This window comes from Polypterus senegalus, chromosome 5 (genome assembly GCF_016835505.1).
Source record: "Polypterus senegalus isolate Bchr_013 chromosome 5, ASM1683550v1, whole genome shotgun sequence".
Classification (NCBI taxonomy): domain Eukaryota; kingdom Metazoa; phylum Chordata; class Cladistia; order Polypteriformes; family Polypteridae; genus Polypterus; species Polypterus senegalus.
Window position 1 is genome coordinate 45,222,611 of NC_053158.1, and position 25,336 is coordinate 45,247,946.

General features: G+C 35.9%; 1 protein-coding gene across 3 annotated transcripts in view; it reads left to right on the top strand.

Moving 5' to 3' along the window:
• Positions 1 to 25,336, top strand: part of chd7 (chromodomain helicase DNA binding protein 7) — a 171,258-nt gene that overhangs the window by 112,267 nt on the left and 33,655 nt on the right. For all 3 annotated transcript variants that reach the window (XM_039754569.1, XM_039754567.1, XM_039754568.1), the window contains 12 exons: positions 4,839 to 4,974; positions 5,782 to 5,919; positions 14,432 to 14,497; positions 15,579 to 15,631; positions 16,084 to 16,198; positions 18,908 to 18,988; positions 19,170 to 19,307; positions 19,461 to 19,582; positions 19,851 to 20,094; positions 20,215 to 20,391; positions 20,489 to 20,632; positions 23,198 to 23,465. In XM_039754569.1, coding sequence (XP_039610503.1) covers positions 4,839 to 4,974; positions 5,782 to 5,919; positions 14,432 to 14,497; positions 15,579 to 15,631; positions 16,084 to 16,198; positions 18,908 to 18,988; positions 19,170 to 19,307; positions 19,461 to 19,582; positions 19,851 to 20,094; positions 20,215 to 20,391; positions 20,489 to 20,632; positions 23,198 to 23,465 — 1,682 coding nt within the window. The remainder of the gene's footprint in view (positions 1 to 4,838; positions 4,975 to 5,781; positions 5,920 to 14,431; positions 14,498 to 15,578; positions 15,632 to 16,083; positions 16,199 to 18,907; positions 18,989 to 19,169; positions 19,308 to 19,460; positions 19,583 to 19,850; positions 20,095 to 20,214; positions 20,392 to 20,488; positions 20,633 to 23,197; positions 23,466 to 25,336) is intronic.

Genomic DNA, 25,336 nt, shown 5'->3' on the forward strand with positions numbered 1-25,336 from the left:
TGGTTACATCTAAGCCTTATGCATACAGTAGGTGTTGGATTTTATGGAAGAGTTGTCCATGAGCAAGACTGGTATTGACCTTTCCTCTCCTCTCTTCCAGCCTTCCAAAAGTTGCATTGATATTTCAACAGCAATCAATGTTATATATTCTTCCTACCCTATAGTTTATGGCAGCAGTTTTTTGCTGTGATTCCTCTAAATTAAATTGCATCCTGCAGGCCTGATTTATATAGCTGGGTTAGAAAAGGCCATTCTGCTCTCCCTTTGAACCTGGAAGTTTCTTAGTGTTTGATGGATGACTTTTTCTTTTCTATGTTGTTAACCGTATGTGGACAAAATGCTTCAAGTTTGAGTAACACTGTAAGCAGTGATTTGATAAAAAGCAAACCACAAAATGGTCTAGTGCAGGTGTTGGGACTGTTTGAAAGATGATTGAGGGAAGCAGATGGCTTTAGTCAGTGGCATCCAGCCAAAGGAGCAGGTGCTGGTCATGTGACCGCTGGTTACCAGGGTAATCTGATTGCTCTTGGCGTGCAGATGAAAGGAGAGGGGCCCCAAGCGCTGCTGTAGCATTGTATAATTTGTGGCAGAGAGAGCGGAAATAAATGCTGGAAGTGGAGCCTCTTAGAAGAGGTGGCTTCTAGCCATGTGTGGCACAAAACTTTCAGCTTGGGGAGGGATTTGCGGAATGTGTTTCTCTGTGCATCTGAGCCTTAAATATATTTGTTTTTTCAGAATTTTTTTAAAAATGTTTTTAAGGGGAATTTCCCTTAGTTTTCTTTTGCAAGTCTTAAAATAAGGCCCAGTTTCCCCCTCCAGGGAAATGATAAACATGCAAGTTCTCTGACCTCATTGCTATCAGCGTTGTTGGTTGGTAGGCTTTTTTTCTTTCAGAGATAGTTGTCCCAATGCATTTGTTGCATTTCCATCTGTAAACTCCTACTGGTTAACTCTGATTTGTAATGTTACCAGTGCTGTGCAAAGTTGGTTAAGAGCTTTTTATCTTTTTGCTTAATGTTTAGATGGTTCATATTCATGTTAACTCCCCGTTGGTGATGTGGTAAAAGTTTGGGATCAATTACAAATTGTTTTTTTATGTCTGTATGTTTCTAATAGATGTTCTTAAATATTTTAAGAAGGTAACCCCCTTTCTGTGGTCATATTGACATTATCATCAGTCGGGTATATAACGCTGGGAAAATGTTTCCTGTTAGCTTTGATTGTGTACACCAAAAAGAGTATGAATGTACCGTATGGTGTTGGCTTGTTGATGTGTGCCCAATTTACACCCTGAAGCAAAAAATCCTATTTGCATAAAATCCATTGTGAAGATCAAGTTAGAATGTGAATTGATTACAAAAAAGGGGGAAAACAGTAAGCCAAAATAAGTCTTCAATACATGTGATGATCTTCTGTTTGGAGAACTTGGGGGCCCCTGTGGAATCGTTTTTTTTTTTTCTTTTCACAAATCTAGAGTTTTTTTTTTGTTTTTGAATTTTGGTTTTCAGTTTTTTTCTTTACTGTAAGTAGCTACAACAAAACAAACAATGAAATGGTACTTTCCCTTTAATTAAACTGCACACTGGCACAACTGAACCTTATTTTGCAGTTCCATTCATTAGATAGGAGCCCAGATCCTCCATGATGCTGTATGCTGAGACTGCAGTTGGACAGAGCTGTTACTAGTTTGATGCATCCTTCTGAGATGAAGGTTAACTTCACTTTTAGGGTCTAGGATATTTGTTACAGCCTCAAACACTTTTCTAGAGGTGAATGTATTCAGTGAGTTACCCTACTGATTCAAACCAGCTATACGACCTGGTGTTTCCTGCCTCAGTGGTTCCTGGCAGGCTTCTTAAAGAAGGCAAACTTTACCCACATCACTACTGATGCAGCATCACTAAAGTATTTTTAGTGCTGCCAGGTCTATCCCACCAAACTGATGACATGACAGAGTTATGTTGAATGTGCACTGTTAGGCATAACCCCTTTTAAGACTTCCTGGTATGCTTTCAGACAGAATGATGCATTGTCTGTAAGCACTGCTAAAATGTCATTAAGATTCAGCTGGTTGTGAAGGAAGTGAAGTTCTGCCTGTGAAAAGGTGGAAAAGTTGCAGCTCTCCATAAAGATACTATCTTCCAAAAAGTACTGGTCTTCACTACCTGTAATTGTAATTATATAAATTATTTCTAATGATTCTTAAACCTTAAATGTTTACAGATTGAAAACGTGCATCATTAATTCTGTAGCTTCATCTACTGCATATCTTAAAATAATTACAAAGCAAAATAATCTCCAAAACACTAAATCAGGGAATTAAACAAGAAAAATAGAGAGACCTGCTTTTAAGGGCTCGTTACATTTGAGGAGAAGCTTGCGCTTCCTCCCAGGTTTGTAGTTGCTGAGTTTATAATGGAAGCGTCAAATGTGGACCTTGCATGCCTCATCACCGCGAGGCAAAACTTTTCTTAAATCCAGAAACATCTGTTTAATTTTTAAAAAGGAACCTGTTAACAACCAGTGCTGTTCACTAATAACATTTTCTACGGGAAGGACTGTTAATACTGGTTAAATATAATTGCATGTACAATTAGAACTACCTGCATAGAAGAATTACCATGCAGCCAAATGTTTACTCACCTATCACTATGTTAACTAAGTGGTCTCGACTATCAGTGGTTTCATCAACTACTACATAAATTTTATTGCCACGAATCTTGCGAAGAACAGCATCCATATGTTGTTCAAAGACTTGGGGCAAATGAGTTTGACGAAGGCTGCTCTCATTTTCTGGCTTCACACCTCCTTGTTTACAATGCTTAATAAAGAAAGGACACACATCTTCGTAATTTTTTTTCAAGAGGCATGTCTGACTCGCATGGCCACAAAGACCTCCACAAACTGGTGTCTTGCATCTGACAATTATTTCCTCTGTTGTTACCTGAAGGATCTTAATTTCTCCTTGTTCTTTAGATGGGTTTTGGATTTAATCTTTATGTATCCAGTCTATGGTATGCTGGCAAAACTTGCAGAAAAGTTGTTGTCCAGATTCGTAAAAGTCGCTGGGATACTGTTGTGCCCTCAATTTTGCAGTTAAGCTTATGTGTCTTAGTTTTTTTCTATGTAGTTAGAGTATCTGATACTGCTCGCGTTGACATTTTTCTCGTGCAACTAGCTAATTTGCGTACCTTAACGAGAAAACATAGAGGAAACATGTACACAAACAGATAAAGGCACGAATGAATTTCTATGAAGAATTGCATTCACTTAAAAAACAACCAATTAGAAAACAGTATCTGAATAATAGAACTACAGATTATTCATTCGTTTATTTTATAGGGAAGTTTAGTTTAGTTTAACAGTCATCGCTTCAGTCGCTAAATTCCGCACATTTCCATTGTTAAACATAAAACTAGTTTTTATACTTCTGTGATTTTTGTCAGTGTTTTCCACATCGCAGAAATCATAGGGCCCTAAGAACTGAGTGCATGCTTCTCCAGGCTGGAAGTGGCCCACAGGATGTAGAGTGAAGTGAATTGTCTTTGGCATCTAAATGTCCCCGGAAGCAAGCAGACACTTGATATAATTTGATGTTGGTGTTAGTTGAATGATTCTTACCTAGATGCAATGACTCAACTTTTTGTCTCTGCTCTCAGAAATTCCTTATGTTGGAAAATTAAAACGATGCTATGGCCCTTAGTGTACAGGATTTGGTTCAGTTTTACAATAATTCACGCACTTGTTTAATTTGTCCTTTCCCTTTCATGATGAAAGGGTCACAAATAACGTGGTAGAAAATATTTAAAAGGCTGACCTGTTTTTCCACTATCGGCTGTATGATTTTTGTGTCTTTTAAAAAAGAAATAAAAAATGTTCAAGTGCCTAATTTCTGTACTCTGGTAGGAATTTCTACTGCATCAAGATGTTAACAGGAATAAGAGAGAGTGTAATGTCCTGTTCCATTAACCACAGGAATTGGTTTCCTCCCAAAAATTAGGTAATGTGAAATTCTGCATTTTCTGTGGCATGTTCAGGGTTAACAGCCCTTACTTTGTCTGTTGCCCATATATCTACTTTGTATGTTCCGTCTTTACTCTACTCATGACTCCAACATATTTGACCTTTCCTGCCATGTACTATTCAGAATTTTTTTAAATCAGTTTAATCTATAGCAGGCTTGTGAGTTTGTAATCATGGTTTCCATTATCACTTCACATGAACATGCGGAGCTAGCATATGACACAATATGTGGATCTTTCACCTGGTTTTGTGAAGATCTATGATTTGCTGCTTTCAACCTATCATTTTGTTTAGCTTTATGAGCACTAAAGGTGTCCACGGGTTCACTTTCAATCAACTATATCTGGTAATGTCCGAGCTAATTTTCCTCACTCTAATAACAAAAAGTATAACATTGTCTTACAGCATACCTGAACATAATGAATGTCTACACTTGTTTTAATGTTCTTTTAAAACAAACCCAAAGTGTATTTCAAGATGACATTGGTTTGCTATGTAAAGAGTCTTGTACAAAGTACTGTTTATTTTGTCAGTTTTTCTAGTGCTTTTAGAAAAACATGTTTGAAGAGAAGATCTCAACTGCAAAAGTAATATCTACTGTACATTAGGATGTCAGAATAATACTTGACAATCCAAGTAAAATGACAGCAAGTTCAGTGTTTAAACAGATGGCAAGGTAATTTTTTAAGTGTTTCTGCAAGAGGTGCTACAAGATGCTAGTAAATGTTACTAAATTAGAAGCTTTCTTTTTCTTAAGTTCACTGCGAAAAATCTCTTTTCGTACATTTAGCTCACGCAAAGTTTATTAATTTCAGTGTCAAGAAATCGGATCAAGAGGCAAGCACTACAAAGAAAAAGGATGGGAAACGCAAAAGAGAGTCCTCTGACAACTCAGACCTGGAAAAAACGCCACCTCCCTCACCAGAGGAGGAGGATGATTCTGGTGTTCAGGTAAAGATACTTAATCTTACTGACTGTGGGGAATAAAGACAAATGACAGAACTGGGTTATTCCCTAGAACCTGTTATTGGTAAGTTTCAAACATTGGGAAATCACTGTCATTGCTGCCTTTGGGGACCCAATGAAGTGTTCTTCACAAACATGAGCGTTTGCATTCATAGCGTTTCTATTTGGGTTACAAATACAAGGCTGGGGTTAAGGGTTTGTGTAAATTACCCAGGGATTGGTGTGGATGTATGTTTGAAAGATGAAAAATAAAAAAAAAACCTGAAATGTGCTAAGGTTAGAGTTTAGTTCCATTTCACTCTTTTGGCCTTACCCTCCTCTAACAGTTTAACATATCTTTAAATTGAACTTTATTTTCATAGTTTAGCGTACAGTGCTGTCGTGTTAATTCCTGAACTATCTTCTGTTAAGGGTTAGCTCCAGTGGAAGGAGTTCTCCTTTCAGACATGTGGATGTAGTTATAGGAATATTATTTTAGACATTTAACATTATTTATGGTTTTGAATTAAAGTAATTATGTTGTTTCCTTTACTTTTAATGTAGTGGATACACTGCTTTAAACAAAGTGTCATTTTTCTTTTAAAGTGCTGTGTAAACGTAATTATCCTTCTGTTATCTGCCTACTTTACTGGGTGCACCAGTTTCCTCACTGCAGAAGTATTGTACACTTTGTGTCCTCATTTTAACTTAAAAAAAAAAAAATGTAAGTAATGCATTCAGGATATTAGTATGATTAAATATAAACCAAACCCCCCCCCTCCTTTTTTTTCTTCACTTTCATAAATCAAACAGAAGAGGCGCTCAAGCCGGCAAGTTAAAAGGAAGAGATACACAGAGGATCTGGAGTTCAAGATCTCTGAAGATGAGGCAGATGATGCAGATGCTGCTGGAAGGAAATCTCCATCAAATGCTTCACAGTCAGAGCAACAGGTTAGCTTTCAAAATATAGTTACGTAGGCATTAAAAATTGTGATACTTTAGTAGAATGATTGTTTTACAAACACTCCATGTTTATTAATGTGTGTCTGGAACCTTTGCATATGTTATGTAATTCTTACAGCAGTATACAAGTATTGAATAATTGCTTACATACTATATTTCTACATCTGGATTCCTTATTTCAGTCAGTCTGCTAAAGTAATACAGTAATAATATACAACCTTTTAGGTCAGACTGTATGCCAGTATTTGATTTTTCTTTTTTGTAAAAATAGATCTAACCCACTTGTTTTTTTCTTGCACAATGACCATCTCATCCTGCAATTGGGACTCTAACATATAAACTTAAAAATATGGATATTTGGAAATTTATATTTGTTTGAAAGCAATGAGAATATTATTGTTTTCACAAAATTACCATGATAATCCAGCAGAATGGTCTCCACTGGTTTTTCAAATGTCTTATGTTCTTGTATCGTCTTGTGTTGTACAAAGATTTTTTTACATCTCTGCAGAGAGTTCAAGTTTTGGATTAGTTTGTTACATCAGAAATGTAGCCTGCCAGGAGTCTGAATTTGGGGGACTTGGTGTCCATGATTTTTGTATACATAAGCAAAAATTTTAATCCTCTGTTTTAGGTGTTGTATTGAGAAATTACTGTTAATATTTGTGATTTTGTCCAGTCAATACTAGATACTACTGGTTTAGAATATCTTTGTTTTAATGCAAGGCATCTCTACTATTTAGCTTATTAAATGCAGTTAAGCAAAGAATTTATCATTAGAATTTTCCCTAGCTTTATGCCTACATTTCTGAAATTAATTTTTTCAGTTAAAGACTTTTTATGAATTAGTTGACAGCATTAGAATATTCGCTTAATGTGCTAGTTTACTATACTGTTTTCAATAGTTTTAATATATCTGTGAACTCTTCCAAGTATAGGCTAATCATTTTTAAGCTTAAGATGATTGTGAAGTAAATTGAATCCTATTTGGAGCCATTGTTTTCCACTGGATAATTGGATTGCCTCGTTAGAATGGTTATGAACAGATCATTAAGGTGTACAAGTATATTTTAAGAAATAAGTTGGGAGGGCATCAGTCCTCCTATCAGCTTCTGGCTCTGTCTCCTTAACAGAGGGTGTGTCCATCAGGTTCAGGAGCCCCTCAAAGTATTTCTTTCAATGCTGGACAATATCCTCGGTCTGGATCAGCACTTCTCCATACTTGGTGAGGGTGAATGCCTACCTTCCCTTTCTGATTCACCTGATGGCCTGCTAGAACCTATTTGCGGCCTGATCGGTAGTTGCTTTCCATGGTCTCCGAACTCCTCCTACACCTGGAATTTTGCTTCCCTAACTGCCAAAGCACAGCCCATTTGGCCTCTGTGCCTATCTGCTGCTTTAGGAGTTTCCCAAGCTTAACTATTTTCAGAAAGCCTCCTTTTTCAGCCTGGTGACATCCTTCACCTCTGGTGTCCACTATTGGGTCCTTGGGTTGCCACTTTGCGAGGCACCTATGAAACTTTACTATTTTAGAACAGCATGAGGAGTGATAATTAGGTAAAAGCAGAATATTGATACCTCACTGCCTTCCTTTGAGGGTATAAAAAGCACATTTTGTTTCCTTCACTAGTTAATGGGAGAGCTTGCCAGCCTGTTAGTATTTTGTAAATTAACTGAAAGTTTTTTGTCAGATTTGTAAAAATTCATTGTTTTGCTGTAGTACAACAACAAACTTGTCTTGCCACCTTGCCTTGCATTTTTTAGAAAAAGAAAACACTGTAGTTTTAATATGTAATGAAAATAGGCAACCTTTATTGACATCGTGAAGAGACTTTTTTATTGGTCTTACATTTTCTTACAACAAATAGTGTAATGTATGAAAAAAGCCAACTTTGTTCAAAATGAAGGTTCTTTATTGAAGGTTGAAATTGTATTGCACAACTTTTGGTTTAATTCTACTGGTTTGTCTCTGTTAAGTCTGACAATTGTACCCGTTGATCCAGTTTAAGCTGTATTTACTGTTGCTGTGTATTTTGTAGGCCTGTTAAGTTTTTACTTTGTTCAGTGCAGAATTTTTTTATTTTGAGACCCTGGTCACCAACAAGTCGATTTGATTACTCAGTCTTCCAAATACCTCTAGTTGTTGGCTGTTTTTTCATTATAGCTATTGTGCATCTTCAGAGCAACATACATTGGAATGACAAATATAAAAAAAATAAACAGTAAAACATGATTTAATATGCATCTGTTTAATAGGCATCTGGAAGTAATTAAAATATATACATTCATACAGATATGCAAAACCCATGCCTTTACGTGCACAATTGTTCAAAACATTCCTTCAATAGAGTGAATGAGTGAAGGTCTAACACAGTTCAAATTATACACTCCATTGATATTTCAGTTATATTAATTGTAGTTTTAGATTTTATTTATAAAATTTTTATTTTTATTTCATTCTAGTTTTCAGCGGAGTCAACAATTTTTTATTTAGTTCCATGTTCAGAATTTTTATTTTATTTTGTTCTGGGTTTTTTACATTATAGTACAGTTCTAGTTTTTTTTTTCTGTTGCAAGACTTATAAATATGGGCCTACACATTTCAATGCAAATTGTCAACAAAATACACTCACAGTTCATAATGCTGTTAAACACAGCTTGACCATAAATGATCAAACAGATTTCATATCTCATCAGCATTTTTTACACAGATAGGTAAGACACACATTTGCCTAAGAGAGAGCGCATTACATTTATAGCAGCAAGAGAGAGCGCATTTGCTTTGTTCTCTCTGTGTTCTATATTTACCGTTGTGATTTTACAATTCACACACATTCAATACAAATGAAGTATAGAGTGTTGTACAAAAAAGAATTTCAATTTTGACCTTAATTGAAATATTTAGTTTTTAAAAACTTTTAAGTCGGATGCTTTAATCAATTTTAATACAGACTGTTCCACAAATGGATAACACGAAAGAAAAAAAAAATAAGTTCAAAATTTAGTTTTTAAATATTGGATTTTTTTCTTAGTCGGATTTCATTTTTTATAAACTTGAAAACTGTTTATGGCAGGGGTGCCCACACTTTTTCGGCTTGCGAGCTACTTTTAAAATGACCAGTTCAAAATGATCTACCTACATTAAAAATGATATATATATATATATATATATATATACACACACACTGAGTATACTTTATACATAAAATATATGTTGTTGTACCTTGCAAAACTGAATAACCATTATGGCAAAATAACAGTTCAATACATTTATGGTCACTACAATACAGTGGAACTTCAGTTCATGACCATAATTCATTCCAAAACTCTGGTCGTAACCCGATTTGGTTGTGAACAGAAGTAATTTCCCCCATTGGATTGTATGTAAATACAATTAATCCGATCCAGACCGTACAAACTGTATGTAAATATATATATATATATTTTTTTTTAAGTTTTTAAGCACAAATATATTTAATCATACCATAGAATGCACGGCGTAATAGTAAACTAAATGTAAAAACATTGAATAACACTGAGAAAACCTTGAACAACATAGAAAACTAACACTGCAAGAGTTCGCGCTATATCTCTATGAACCGCTCGCTAAAAACACTTTTTTTTTTTTTTAATGAGTTTTAAGCATAGGGAAAAAATTTACATTTGAAAAATCTGTAATTTAATAAACCACCAATAAAAGTAACATTGCAACAATGCACGCTACAAACCGATCGCTGTAAACAGAAGTGAAAACAAAAACAAGCCTGGTGCATTCTTTAACTGCCTTATACATCTAGCCCTCTCTCTCGCTCATTCTCTCTTGCGCACCTGTGTGTGTGTGTCTCTCTCTCTCTCTCTCTCTCTCTCTCTCTCTCTCTCTCTCTCTCTCTCTCTCTCACTGCACAGGGAGAGACTGAACACATGGGGAAACTGGCTTGTTCGTATACCGAGCGTGTGGTCGTGAACAGATGCAAAAGTTTGCTGAACTTTTAATCATAAACCGATTTGTATGTGTTCCGAGACGTTTATGAACAGAGGTTCCACTGCATTTTGATTTAATAATCTTCATGTGGGAAAAGGCTGACTCGCATAAATAAGTAGAGCCGAATAATGTACTCAAGGATGTAGCTCTTGGAAAGACTTCTTATGCTTAATGATCGAGTCACTCACCCGGAACGATGCTTCAGTGTGTCTGCCTTTGCTTTTGAATTTAGCCGAGTGAAAAATGTCTGTCCGATTAACTGCGATTTTAGTTCCCACTCCGTTGTCTTACTCAGATCGCTTTTCGGAAGGAAGTCAGTTTCGTAGTTTTTATGAACAGTTCGAAAGTGCCTTTCCACATTTTCCTTCTTTGGAATAGCAATGATTGACAGATCAGACAAACGCGCTTCGATTGTGACATTGTGAGAAAAATATCTCTTCCAATTCCACATCCAGCCCATACCCTCCCCAAACAAATTTTTTTAAAATCCCTTCTTTAGTCGATATAAATTGGAAGGCTAACTAGATCACTTAGATAACCGGAGTTTTGCAGTAGCCTCGTGCGTTTGATTGTGTGTGCGGGATGACCAGTGTGTTAGACGAAGAAAAGAGATCTCAGACTGGCCGCCCTGTATGTCAATCAAGTGGCAAATTCCATAGGGAGGATATATGATAGACTAACGTTTAAAAAAAAAAAAATTTTGAATGTAACGCGATCTACCTACACTACCTTTGCGATCTACCGGTCGATTGCGATCAATGCCGTCTTGGGTACCCCTGGTTTATGGTCTTTGTGTAAATGAAGTCCATGCACCTATCCTTCTCCATTAAAATCTCTGTCACTTTATTGTAAAAGTCCTCCTTATTTTCCTTTAGTTTTAAGTCTTAATCTTCGATTTTGTCAGTCAGTTGGAACAAAAAATAAATGGACTGCTGCAGTGCACTTGACTTTCTGATATCACTGACTTATTGGTGCCTAGAGCCTCTGTGTAGAACAGCAGCATCAACAAGCACCTGTTGGGCTCACATCTGCCCCCTTCAGTGCAGCACGGTACTCTCTGCCTCACCTTGTGCCTTTTCACTAGATATGTCACACATTCATTAAAGATATTAGCCAGACTGTGGAAATTCAGGGTGTATAATAAACGCGTGTACAAACATTATATTGGCAACAGGCCCGTGCCAATTGCGTACATTATCCCATTGTGTGAGGGATAGCGCAGTCTGAAGTGAAGTGAGGCTCGGCTCGTCTTGCTGCCCCACCTCACCTTTCACGTTGCTATATTTGATCAGGAAATGTGCAAATTCAGTGATTTTTGACTATAAAAATGATCAAAATTGTTACAGAAAACAAATTTACAGCACACACCAGTGAACAATTTTTTTTTTATTTTTAACTTTTCATGATGACAGGTGAGACTGCATGTGCCAGAGAAATGCTGCACTTCTACTAAATTCTGATCCAGCTGGTCCTGCACTGAAACTCCGACTTCTCTCATGCTACATTTGCTTTTATTATCATCTGCACTATATTTAAAGCATTTTTAAATGTTACTTTCTCGCTTTTTACATGCAAACATCTGTGCAAAACTCGCCATTGTCGACCACAAGTGCTTATTGCAAGTCGACAAGTCAAATGTGCTCAACAAACAAACCACCAAAAAATGGTCCTTTACGGAAGTTGAGCCATGCGACTATAGTAAGCCCAAGTCGCAAGATCACCGCATAGTAAACAGTGCAACGTAACTGACTGCTCAGGGCGACCTACAAACAACCCCTCCGCATGATTGAACCGGACTGAATGAAAATGCTGTTGCTGTTTTTTTTTTTGCATTTTTTACTCAATTTTGGTTCTCGTTTTAGTACATGATAGGCATTTCTCCTCGCCACAGTTGTACAGAGTGGGTATCTGAGTTACTGTTACCTTTCTGTTGACTTGACTCAATCTGACCTCTCTCATCATCAAGGCATTTCAGCCACAGAACTTCCACTTGCTGTATGTTTTTTTTTTTTTTTTTTGTATATTTCACACCATTCTAACTAAACTCTGAAGATTATTGTGCTTGAAAATCTCAGGATATCAGCAGTTACAGAAGTACTGAAACTACTATACTATACTATACTATAGCTCCAACAATCTTGCCACAATCAAAATCAATGAGATCACATTTTTTCCCTATTTTGGTATTTGTGACCATTAACTAAAGCTCCTGATCTGTGTCTGCATGATTTTATGCATTATACTTCTACCACATGATTTGCATATTAGATAATTGCATCCATAAGCAGGTATATAGGTCTTCCTAATTGTCATTGATTGTATAACAGCCTGTCGGAGCAAGACTAATTGGCCTAGGCACAATTAACCTCTCTATCATAGTTTCCATAGCAAACTTTTCTTGTGCATGCATCTGTTTTGTAGTGCTTGCTATTTTGCACTGAAACTTGGTGCGAGAAATGCAGTCATTAAGAGAGAGGTATGAGTTATAAGACAAATGTAATAAAGTGAGGTTTCCATTGGGGAAACTCATTGTCATTGTTCAAGAAACCAATTTGAAATGATTCAAGCTTTGTGACATGGTGCATTATCCTGCTGGAAGTAGCCATAAGAGGATGGGTACATGGTGGTCATGAAGGGATGGACATGGTCAGAAACAATGCTCTGGTAGCCCGTGGCATTTAAATGATGCCCAATTGGCACTAAGGGGCCTAAAGTGTGCCAAGAAAACATCCCCCACACCATTACACCACCACCACCAGCCTGCACAGTGATAACAAGGCATGATGGATCCATGTTCTCATTCTGTTTACGCCAAATTCTGACTCTACCATTTGAATATCTCAACAGAAATTGAGACTCATCAGACCAGGCAACATTTTTCCAGTCTTCAACTGTCCAATTTTGGTGAGCTCGTGCAAATTGTAGCCTCATTTTCCTATTTGTAGTGGAGATGAGTGGTACCCGGTGGGATCTTCTGCTGTTGTAGCCCATCCATCTCAAGGTTGTGCGTGTTGTGGCTTCACAAATGCTTTGCTGCATACGGTTGTAACGAGTGGTTATTTCAGAAGTTGCTCTTCTATCAGCTTGAATCAGTCGGCCCATTCTCCTCTGACCTCTAGCATCAACAAGGCATTTTCGCCCACTGGACTGCCACATACTGGATGTTTTTCCCTTTTCACACCATTCTTTGTAAACTCTAGAAATGGTTGTGCGTGAAAATCCCAGTAACTGAGCAGATTGTGAAATACTCAGACCGGCCCGTCTGGCACCAACAACCATGCCACACTCAAAATTGCTTAAATCACCTTTCTTTCCCATTCTGACATTCAGTTTGGAGTTCAGGAGATTGTCTTGACCAGGACCACACCCCTAAATGCATTGAAGCAACTGCCATGTGATTGGTTGATTAGATAATTGCATTAATGAGAAATTGAACAGGTGTTCCTAATAATCCTTTAGGTGAGTGTATATGTAATCAATGTTTGTTGGAAGATACATTTAGATGATAATGGAACCTCCTTGGCCTGAGACTCTCTTGCCTCATATATTGTTTTAATTGTATAGCAGTCAAAACATCTGTAGAATTATACACTTCTAGCTTATTACCTAGACTCCCTAAAAAAGGTGTCTAAAGATGGGCCATCAGAAAAGATTACAACTAAAAATTGTGTGAGACATTAATGCACTGCCTTTTTTTTCCCTGCCTATTCACTTGTTGTAGATGTCAGAGGCAAGGAAAGCAAAATATGAACAGTCAGACTAACATAACCTGCTTCCTCGGATTTTGATACTTTAACTGACATTAATTGGGAATGTGAAAGGGTGAAAATCCAAATAAAACAAAAGCACTTAATGAATAATATGTTTGGAATTAAAAAATCATTTTAAAATATTGTGTAACTGTGATCTAAATATTTTCTCCTTGAAGTATGTCTACACAAAAGGTGTTAACAGTGTTAACAATATCCAGTAATTCCAACAAATAGGAAAATTGTACAAAGTACTGTAATGCATAAAATGTTTTAAGTCCAATAGTAAAAAAAAAAAATGTAATTACAATGAATATTCAACCAGATGTAAAACTACTTGTGTATATACTGCAAATATAATAGACAAAATTGAAATGCAAAATATGAAATTAATAGCAAATGCAGGAAACACATTGAAATAAATTCCACTATCAGAAACTGCTTTTAAAAGCTAAAGGTACAAACTGGATGTTTGTAAGCCCATTACAACCTTCAGTTTTCCCTAAATTTCCTTGGTTTCTCATTGAAGTGCAGGATGCTTTGATGGGTAATGAAATGAGAGAGAACTCCGACCTAACAGGCTTGACTGACTGTATCAGACTTGCTGTCTCAAATTATACTCCAGACTTTGAGGAACAAGTAGATGGTTCAAGCTTCTTCTGTTGATTTGGCTTCTTGGAGATTTGTACTTTTTTAAAAGAGTTTTTAGATTAACTTTTTTTCCTCAGCTTATCTATAAATTTACTTGCATATATATTCTCCAACCCAGGAGTCTCTTGAGGCTGAAGGACCTGTTGTTGAAAAAATTATGAGCATGCGCATGGGCAAGAAACAGGTATGTGACATTTGAAGTAAAGCATTACTTGCTTATTTTTCAAGGTGAATACTAATCAAAAAGCACCTGAAATATATGAGAAGTATTATAGCTGACATGTTGATAAGCTGTGACACTCCTGTTTAAAACTTAATTTTATTAGTATATTTTCAAAACAGTTACTAAAGAAATTATTTCAAGCTTACTTGTTTAACATATTTTATTTTTTTCCTACAATTATAAAATTTTACAAATGTTAGCTGGAACTAGTAATATACAATTGTTTTTCCCAGAAGAAACTAGAATGCTTTTCAGAGTAGGATAGTCAGTTTTAAAATTGTGTGTCAAATATACAGTGTACTGTGTAAACTCTTGATTATTAGGACATCCTGATAGTTTTGTGTAAAGGTTGGAACATCAACAGCCTGTCATTCTGTGATTTTAGGTTTTGCATTTCTGCAAATTGTGAATAATTTCTTATCCGCGAAATTAAGTGATTGACACACATCTGATTTAGAGTCCTGGTATCTTTCTTAAAGATGTAAGATACAAAAATTAAAATGTTTAGAGCTGGCATGGCCCAGAAAACGTTTTCCTAAACAGAGCATATGTAGTCACTGTAATTTTTATTGTTTGCAAGTAAACAAGGTAAACTCTGATTCTCCTTTGAGATATCCTTAAGAAGTTTTAAATGGGCCAGCCAAAAATAATACTTGCGGCTTCTAGTAGTACAGCTGCAAATTTGCTGCTGCCTGAGGAAATGGTACGTTTGGCGTCAGCTTAACTGTGGTTTTGGCAGTATGCCAGTCTCTGGGTCATGTTATTGTGAATGGAGCTGCATGTGGTTGAGGAGGAGTTAAAATGATTCATGTCACTGTTTACATTTAGGACAGAGCGGTAGAGGTTTTCAGTATTTTTTTTTTTTATTTTTTTTTGTTTCAGAATATTGAAATTAATTGAAAATTTTATTTTACTCCTTTATGTCAAAGAATGCTTAACCTGTGCCTGTCAGTGCCCATAGTAAAGTGAAAGTAGTTTCAGACAGAAGTTGACAGATGGCTTTTTAAAAAGAGTAAACCTCAAAATGTGCTGCCTTTTTCAGGTGGAGTCTGGAGAAGTGGAAGTTGAAGAATTCTATGTCAAATTCAAAAACTTGTGAGTTAGACAATATTCTCATAATTGGTTATTTGTTAAAATATTCTTGGTCTGAAATCCAAAGAGTGCAATATATACGGGTTAGGCAAAAGTAGGTTTACATTTGTTCGTATAGAAAGACATGCAGGTTATGATCGCTATACTCAAGTACACTTTAGTAATAGAAAGGCAAATAATTCAGTTAGTTAATAAAGAAAAAACAATGTTCCATGTACTTGCAACTGTAAACCTACTAAAGAAAAAACAATGTTTCACGTACTTGCAACTGTAAACCTACTTTTGCCCACCCCTGTATAATCACATCTGCAAAATAATCTCAGCTTAACCATTTCCATATTGTGTCATTTTTGTATGAGTTTTGAAGCAAATTTACCTGCACTTTTAAAGAAATGTTGCCTTTGATATTCGTGAACTGAATGATTACAGGAGGGATTTTGTTTGTGTTCCCATAGTTCATACCTTCATTGTCGATGGGCTGATTTGGAAGAACTTGAGAAAGACAGGAGGATTCATCAGAAGATAAAACGGTTTAAAGCCAAGCAGTCCCTCAACAAATTTCTCAGTGAGGTTGGCAGAGTTTTTGTGCTTGTATAAGTACATGTTCCGTGCCCTGATAATGCATAATGTCAGAGTACCCTTGACCAGAATTATTTCAGATATTTTTAGATTTTGGAATATTTCCAAATACATAATGAGATATCTTGGGGCTGAACCTTTGATCCAGTAGGTAAATGCATCCAACCAGCTAAACAGCAACTTGAGATTATAATAATTCACATCCCTGAGCCATTGTCTGTTGACATGAGAAACGTATTAAATATCAAAAGTAATGTATATGATGTATAGACTATTTTAGTACCTTTTTTAAAAGGGCTAGTGCTGCATATTTGCACTGAACTTTTTTTGGTTATTCATCTGTTTATACTGACTACCTGCTGTCACTTCTCAGGGTACTGGTTCAGGTCAGGAATATCTCGGCCAACCTTCACTCGATCATGGCTGCTGTGCTGGAAATAATTAACCAATTGAGTTCCTACATTCAGTTTTCAGATGGTGTGGGAGTACATACATAAATGTTTTTTCCAGCATAATAAGGCAATCAGCAGCACTGTTTAAGTTTCTTAATGTAACTGGAGCAATTTACTTACTCATATTGCAGCAAGGGCACCTAGTAAAAAATAAAGCTGCTTTTATTAACTGTAAGTAGTGACATTTCATTAACACACTGCAGTCATCTGTAGTTTTAATTGTGTTGTGTAGCACGGTGCTTTTGAATGCAGGTGTTGTGTTGCTTCACTGGCGACAGAGCTCTTCGACTGTGTTTCGTTGCTTAGTGGTGCTCAGTGCTTCATGGGGTACTCCCCACTCTCCCCCTCCCCCTGCCATGAGTCATTGATAGCATGATGCTTCTTGGGATCTCTCTTTCCCCACCCCAACCACCTCCTGCTTTGAAAGAATAATTCCATTTTGAATCTGCATGTTATTCACATCCACCTTTTGGCATAAGCAAATTTTCACACTCGAATCCAAGGAAAGTTTATAAGAGAGACCCCTGGTGTGAAGTTTTCTACTTGTGGCGGCATGTCGATGGTGAATAAATTTTGGATTTTGGAATTTCAGATAAGGGATTTTCGACCTGCAGTATCATATGGTGTATTAGTTAGCTTTTAGGTATTATGCAACTTTAATAAAGTGGAGATTTGTATGTTACGGTTTGCTGCAGCAAAATACAATCTGTAAAAGAATTAAATGTGTAGTAAAGTCAGATTGAACTATCTGTTAAAAGGAAAATCTCATTTTAAAATTCTTTGTTTTAGTTGCTTGTTAAATAAATGAACCTAGTGCTTAAAGCAATTAATTTAATTCTTTGGGAAGACTGAGTTTTCTAATAAATACAACGAAATTCTGTGGAATCAGGAAGATCTAAAACACACACTGAACACATAATCTTCAGTAATTTGCCTTAAACTTTCATTGATATGACTTGTTGAAACTCCTGTGGATGAATGTGTTTGCTTCATATGTTCTTCTTTATAGTCTTTAAGATTATTTATCCATAGTGGTTTTTCATTCCTTAATCTGTGATTTATTTCCTTTTAAGTATTATTTCCCTTTAAATTAGGGCTGTCAAGTGATAACATTTTTTTAATTATGAGCATAATGTCACTCAATTAGTCTCAAATCATGTTTAACCAAGGTTGTTTATTAATATCACGTGCATGCCTTTGCTGTAAAACTTCTTAGCTGCTCAAACTGTGAAGGCTTGTGCCTCTCATATTATTCTTTGATATACACAGTTATCAGATATGAGGTAATGTACAAGATTTATTAGATCTCGTTGAATGCTGCCTCTCTGCCCTGTATCTTCAACTGTATTTAGTGGTCTGCAGTCTGATGTGATCCATTTTGCAATAAATAGTGGTAGTTAATTACTCACCTGAGATGCTCTGTCACAAAAAAAGTCACTGGCCTTAGCACTTGCTTTACAAACAGTCTCCATCCTGGCACGGAGCATCTTAAAGAGAAGAGGAAGCAAAAGGAAGGTGTTATCTTGAAGCCAATGTGAGCATTGGAGGACTTCAGTTTTGCTCATCCAGTTAACCTGGAAAAGGGCACAAGGGTTGGGAGAGACAGGACTGAAGTCTCACAGCAGCAGCAACGTGAGACTGAGTGGTGGAATTGAAGCACAGCTGAGTGTGGATATTTGGTTGATGCCACTGTGTAATCAACTTTCAGGTCCCACTTTTATCACACACTTTTTTTTGTTACCATGTGTACCATCTGACAGCTGTTTGTCCACCACATTGGTTGAGGACCATTATATTGCTTTTGTGTATAACTACATTGAGTTATGACTACTTTTATGTAACAAGTGAGGAATATTTTCAGTTACTTATAGATTTATTTAAAATCTAGGGAATTAAAAGAGAATTTTTTTTTTTTTTTTTTAAAATTCAAGAATATTAAATTTGTCAGGCCTGCCGCAGCTTTCTGTACACAGTCTGTCGGCCCTTAGTTTGAAAACATTTGACTTAAACATTGAAGCACTGAGTGCGAGTAAGGAATACAAACTGAAGTGTACCTCTGAAATTAATGCTTTAGCTTTAACAGTACTACTTTGGATGTTGCCATACTTAATGTCCATTTGTGTTACAAACCACTTAACTGAGGTATGCTAAATGTGCTTTAGCAGATAGGTTGGGTAGTTTTTGTTTTGTGTTTTTCCAGGGCATAATTTTTGGTTAAAGCACTAAGGTGATCTCTTTTAAAATACAGATTGATGACGAGCCATTCAATCCAGACTATGTAGAAGTGGACAGAATCTTGGATGTTTCTCATAGCACTGAAAATGGAGAGGTATTTTTACTTGCCCACTTTTTTAGTAAATGTATATTTAGAGTTCATCGCTAAGCTTGTAACCAAGATGTATTTTTGATGGGCTGTTTGTGCAAGTGTAAAATACCATTAGTCAAGTGTTTTTCTTTTTAAATAGAGGAGTTTTCACCCCAAATATCTTTTTTCCCCCTCCTCTTTGTAGCCTGTAATGCACTATCTTGTGAAATGGTGCTCTCTTCCTTATGAGGACAGCACTTGGGAACTAAGGCAGGATATTGAGCCCGGAAAGATTGAGGAGTTTGAGAAACTGTTCGCAAGGGAGCCTGAAATGAATCGTGTGGTAAGTTCCACTACATAATATATACATATTAATAAGTGTTTGCATGTATAGTGTGTGTATGTATTTATATGTATGTGTTGTTTTTTCAAATAGTGTTTTCAAAAAGAGAATGTCCTTAGTACTGCTAACAGTAACCATTTTGTTTAAAAACAGGAGCGACCACCTTCTAGTGACTGGCAGAAATCTGAGAGTTCGAGGGAATATAAAAATGGCAATGCACTCAGGGAATATCAGCTGGAAGGGCTTAATTGGCTGCTCTTCAACTGGTACAATGCGTATGTATATAGTGTTTGAAAATGTTATTTTTTTTAATTTTTTTTTTTAACATTGATCTTAATTGTTTTTGTTTACTTGGTGTATATATATATATATATATATATATATATATATATATATATATATATAGTGGTGTTAAGCAGGTTTAGCAATTTTATAATGGTATTTTTCTGTAGCTTAATAGGTTGTAAATTCTGTTAACAAGAATATCTTGTGTCTTTCCTCCATCACTTCGTTTCCAAAGTCATTTTGTTCTGTTTATTTTAGACGAAACTGTATTTTAGCAGATGAGATGGGTTTGGGAAAGACCATTCAGTCGATCACATTTCTGTATGAAATATTCTTGAAAGGAATTCATGGTCCTTTCTTGGTAATTGCCCCCCTGTCCACTATTCCTAACTGGGAACGGGAGTTTCACACGTGGACAGAGCTGAATGTGGTAGTATATCATGGAAGCCAGGGAAGTCGACGGATGATACAGACATATGAAATGTATTTTCGAGATCCTCAGGTAACAGTGATACTTTATTTCCTGTGTAATCGAGTGTGCTCATCCAAAACTGATGTATGTTTTTGGTGTGTTTTGTTTTTTTTTTCTTCATTTTATTAATTTTTTTTGTTTTCTTTGTAGGGACGTATTATAAAGGGAGCTTATAAATTCCATGCTGTTATCACCACCTTTGAAATGATACTAACTGACTGTCCTGAACTGCGAAATATTCAGTGGAGATGTGTTGTAATTGATGAGGCGCATAGGTTAAAGAACAGAAATTGCAAGCTGCTAGAAGGTCTTAAAATGATGGACCTGGTCAGTATTTTTGCTAACCTGGCAATGTTTGTTGAGCAGAACATTATTGTTAAAATATCTAATTGTTTTTCTTTTGTTTATATATATATATATATAGGAGCATAAAGTTTTATTAACTGGGACTCCTCTGCAGAACACTGTTGAAGAACTTTTTAGTTTATTGAATTTCTTAGAACCTGAGAGATTTCCATCAGAAACAACTTTCATGCAGGAGTTTGGGGACTTGAAAACAGAAGAACAGGTACTTGATGAGTGTTCTGTCTGTCATTCAGTAATGAGGGATGGGGGTGGGATACGTTAGTAGCCTAAACAGGGTTTGATCTTCTATTCAGAGGCTGCAAATTCCCTCCACAAGAAGTCTCACCAGATTTCCTAAACAATGCATTATACTCCTGTATTTAATCTGGTCAGTTTCATATATTTGATAATACAAATTTAGAAATATATATTTGATATACAAATATCTTTGGTGACGGATACTAGTTTTGGAAAGAGATGTAGGGGCTAGTTTGATTGTTTTATTTTCACTGATTAACATGGTTCACAATATATACAAGTATGATAAATATATGAAATGCATATCATAAGGACAATTTGCAGTATGTTTCAGTTTCAAGTTTAACACCACGTAAAGATAAGAGTTAAATAGCCATTTCATATTTCCTTGTTAAATGTCTATTGATGAGAGAAAATACAGAAATGACCTGTTGTAATTTCTGTGCCATCTTGGCTACCTTAAAGTATCTGTTAGTTATAAAGATTTTCCGTTTGTCCAATTGATTCTTAATGGTGTCTAAATTAGGCTGGAATGACTGGGGTATTCTCGCTAGCAACAGACTTCCAAGGGAACCATCATTGGGGTTTGGGGAAGTACAATGATTTTTCTCAGACCTGTCTAGGGTTTTCTGTCGGTGAACTGTATCTGATTTTTCCCAAACTGCAATCAGCTAGCACCTTTTAATCCTTAATAGCATCTGTTTCTGAGCACCTTGCTACATAACTTAATGCGAGTCCACCAACACTATGGCCCTTCATTATAGCTTTTAGTATTTGCATTCTTTTAAATGTCATTACCCACTTCCTGTTGTAACAGAGTGTTTGAATGTCAACAAATTAATCAATCAAAAGCTTTATCTAAGAACTTGGATCCCGTTTTACCATCAGAGTCCATTACAGTGTTTATAAAGCTGTTCTCAGCAGTGATTTTTATTTTTGGTTGCCTCTGGTCTTCCCTTAGGAACAAGACTTGGAGCTACTTGAATTCCTCCATCAGTAGTAGGATCTGCTATTCCCAAATTGTAGAGTGCTAGCCAGTGTTTCCTAGAAAACACTAACCTTCACTTTGAAAGTTCTAATGCTCAACACCGCTGCATTACACTTTAGATGTTATGCTCTTTTGTGTGCAACTATGTCCACTTATCTTTGTTTACTTTGATGTTTCTTGGGTTTGTAATTGGCTTTTGAAATGTGTCCATTTTGGTTGGGAACTCCAGTTAAAGGTGATGAAATTGATGAAAAATTATGGTCAGATTATGGTAACCTTGGAGTACTTATGCTGTACTTTGACTATTTGGCGGACAGTCAAAGAAACAACTTATTGAGGTTGCTTGGGGCCTGAATCATTGGTGTTCATGGATGGTCAGCCCAATGTATTGTTGTACGTAATTGGCCCTACAGATGTGACAGTGGAGTGATGTTAGAGGCTAAGATTACATGAAGACTGTTGACTGCATTAGTGTACAGAAACACCACCGAAGTGCAAGCTGATCTTCAGAAGGCAGTGAAATGACTTCAATTAGTGTTTTCTTCTATCAGCAAAGATGTAGTACCCTACATGTATTGTTGGGTTAAATGGGGCACTAACCTTGCAATCCATTTAAGTCTGTCACTGGCTACTTACCATTGCCAAGTGCATTCATTCCATGTGCCTGAAGAAGTGATTATTTATTTAGCTTATTGCAGAGGCTGTTCCTACTTATGTGATACTTGGCACCCTGGAACTGTGCATGTATATTACTTTCAAAGAAAGGAAGGATCTCTGTGCTTGCTGTTACTCTTGAGTATCCTTTCTTAGATGCTAAGCAGATGTACTTTCTTTGAGATGTGGTGGGTACTGTGATACCCATTTTCATTTTTGGGTTGTAGAATAATACAAAATAAAAATTGTCCCACATACATTTTCAATCATTTTAAATTTTTTGACTAATTTTGTGAAGAATAGAGCCAGAATCCATACTAACTCTGAAGGGCCCTCTCCATGGGTATTTTTTTACAGTGAAATTTGTCATATCTCTCGGTTAAAATAAATTGTATTTTGTGTACTATTGCCTTGGTCACAGTCATATTAATGTAACCTAGGATCCCATTAAACACCTTTCAGCTGTTATTGTCCTTCATTGAAATTCTTATAAACCCCCAAACACCCATCCATTTTACCCCTCAACAGTGTAACTGCTTTAGTTTTCTCAAATTATAAGTTCATATCCTTGAATACAAATCCTTTCTTGTATTCGAGTAATATGTGGTGTAATTGTTTAAGCAAAACATTCCAGAATAGTAAGATTGAGATTTACATAAAATCCCTAAACACCTTCCTGCAGCAGCCAAAAGAATAGTTTTTAACTCTGGTATTTGTGTACAATATGCTGATGCAAATGTGTAGGAAGTGCAAATAAAGTTAAGAAGTTTTTATTTAAAAGTTATTGACTGGCAGCTCCAATAGAATAATGAAAGTTAAAATGCAACCATCTTTGCAAAAAAAAAAAAAAAAAGTTGATTCTGACATTAATGGACTTCTGCAATTTAGGTACAAAAACTCCAAGCCATTTTAAAACCAATGATGTTGCGGCGGCTTAAGGAAGATGTCGAGAAGAACCTGGCACCAAAGGAAGAGACTATCATTGAGGTTGAGCTTACAAACATTCAGAAAAAGTACTACAGAGCAATTCTAGAGAAGAATTTTGCCTTTCTCTCAAAAGGAGGATCAGCTGGCAGTGGAAACGCAAATGTGCCGAACCTTTTAAACACTATGATGGAGCTCCGAAAATGCTGCAACCATCCTTACCTTATTAATGGCAAGTTTAATCTTTGTAATTTTTATTACTTCTTAAAGACAATGTTTTATCAGCATGTTAAATACAAACTTAAAGAGCTTTCAGATAGCATAAAGTGTACATACTGCTTTCATTACTTTTTTTGAAATATAAAAACATACATTTGTCAAATAAGAAACCATTCATTCTGCCAGTTTAATTTGGTTAATTAGTAGTTTTATTGTCAAAGTGTCTCATTCAGTAAAGGCTTCTGCCTCAACTACATGTCTAGGTGGTTTCGTTGAGGACCTCCACAAACCTTTGTGTGAAGAAGAGCTTCCTAGCTTGCATCCTAAAATGCACATTTCCATAGTTTCCATCTTTAAACTAAACAGTGCATCACATTCTCATGAAGAAATAGTTCTGCAGGATCAACTTTGGTGATGTTTTTGAGAATTGTTTAAATTAGGTACTCAAACCCATCTGTGTTTGCAGTCTTACACAAATGGTTACCTTTCAGTTTCACATAAGGACATGCCATTTGGTGTAGGGAACCACAAGTTGGTGGTGTTTTGCACATTTAAGTGCTGCTATGTCTTATTTATTGTTTGGTGACCAGAATTGCCCACAATAATTCGGATGTGGTGTTAATAGTACATTATACAGTCAAAATGAAATGATTTAAATTTAACAGTTTTTAAAATATAAGTCATATTTACTGTAATTGCCAGATCATTTTCAGTCTTTGCTTTATATTGGACAGATCCGTCATTTTTGTTTTTAAAATTAATTTTCCATGTGCCTGCATGTTTCTCATAACCCAATATATTAAAATGAACTTTACAGGCTTTTACTTAGCTGAAGATTGTTCAAGTCTTAAATTCTTTTTCTTTTTGTTGGTTTTATGTCATATTTCACTTCATATAGAGCATGCTCTCCCAGTTTAAGTTGAAACTGAAATAATAAGTTCATCTTTCAAAATGAATATTTTCTTTTCTATGTAAAATGTCATGCTTTGCTTTTGTTGACTGTTCCAGTTGGCACTATAAAAATCTTAGATTGGCTCGGCCAGTTCTTTTAGTAACGCACAATGTCAGTTGTTTACCATCTTTTCATACAAGCGGTCTTTTTAAATGTATTTTTTTGTTATAGTTAAACTTTCCAGAGTGTTAAAGTGAGCCTTGATTTTTTTTCCATCAGTTTTTTTATGCTCTTTGGGCCATAATTGTTCTATCTATGGAACTAATACTTGTATTAAATCTGTCAGAGTGCTTATTGTGTTCATAAGAATAACTTCGCACTTTGAAATCACATTATTTGTACAGCGTGTCCTGCCTTAATGGTACAAGAAAAACCCCACATGAATGTACCATTAAACTTCTAATGTCTAGTTATGTACTCTAGACCCAAAAAAACTCTTTTTTTTTTTTTTAGGCCATGTTTGGACCATGTTTTGCATCTGGAATTATACCTTTATGATAAAATTAAAGCAGTAGAAGTCTTCAGCAGAAATAATCATTAGGACTTACAGTTGTGCATGTCACATAAGTCAATACGAGGGGTCAAAGTTACTCCTTTTTGAAAAACCTCAAAAATATATGGGGATCAGTGATATAGGCATGAGGCATACAGTTTGTTTTTGCAAAGCTGCTGATCATGAGTATAATTTTTATGTTTGATACTTTACTGGAGTTGTAAGAATTATTAGAATTGTTGATGAAGATAGGGATCTGTTCCAGCAATCGGAAGAATGCCGATTTCAAGCCATTAAAAGCCATTCCCAGAAGGTTAAATATGACAAATTACAAAAATAAGAATGTGGGGTTATTGTTTTGGACTATTTCAAGGTCAGTAATTACAAATATGATGTTTTGTATTTATTCTATTACAATTGAGAATATTAAGGTTAAACA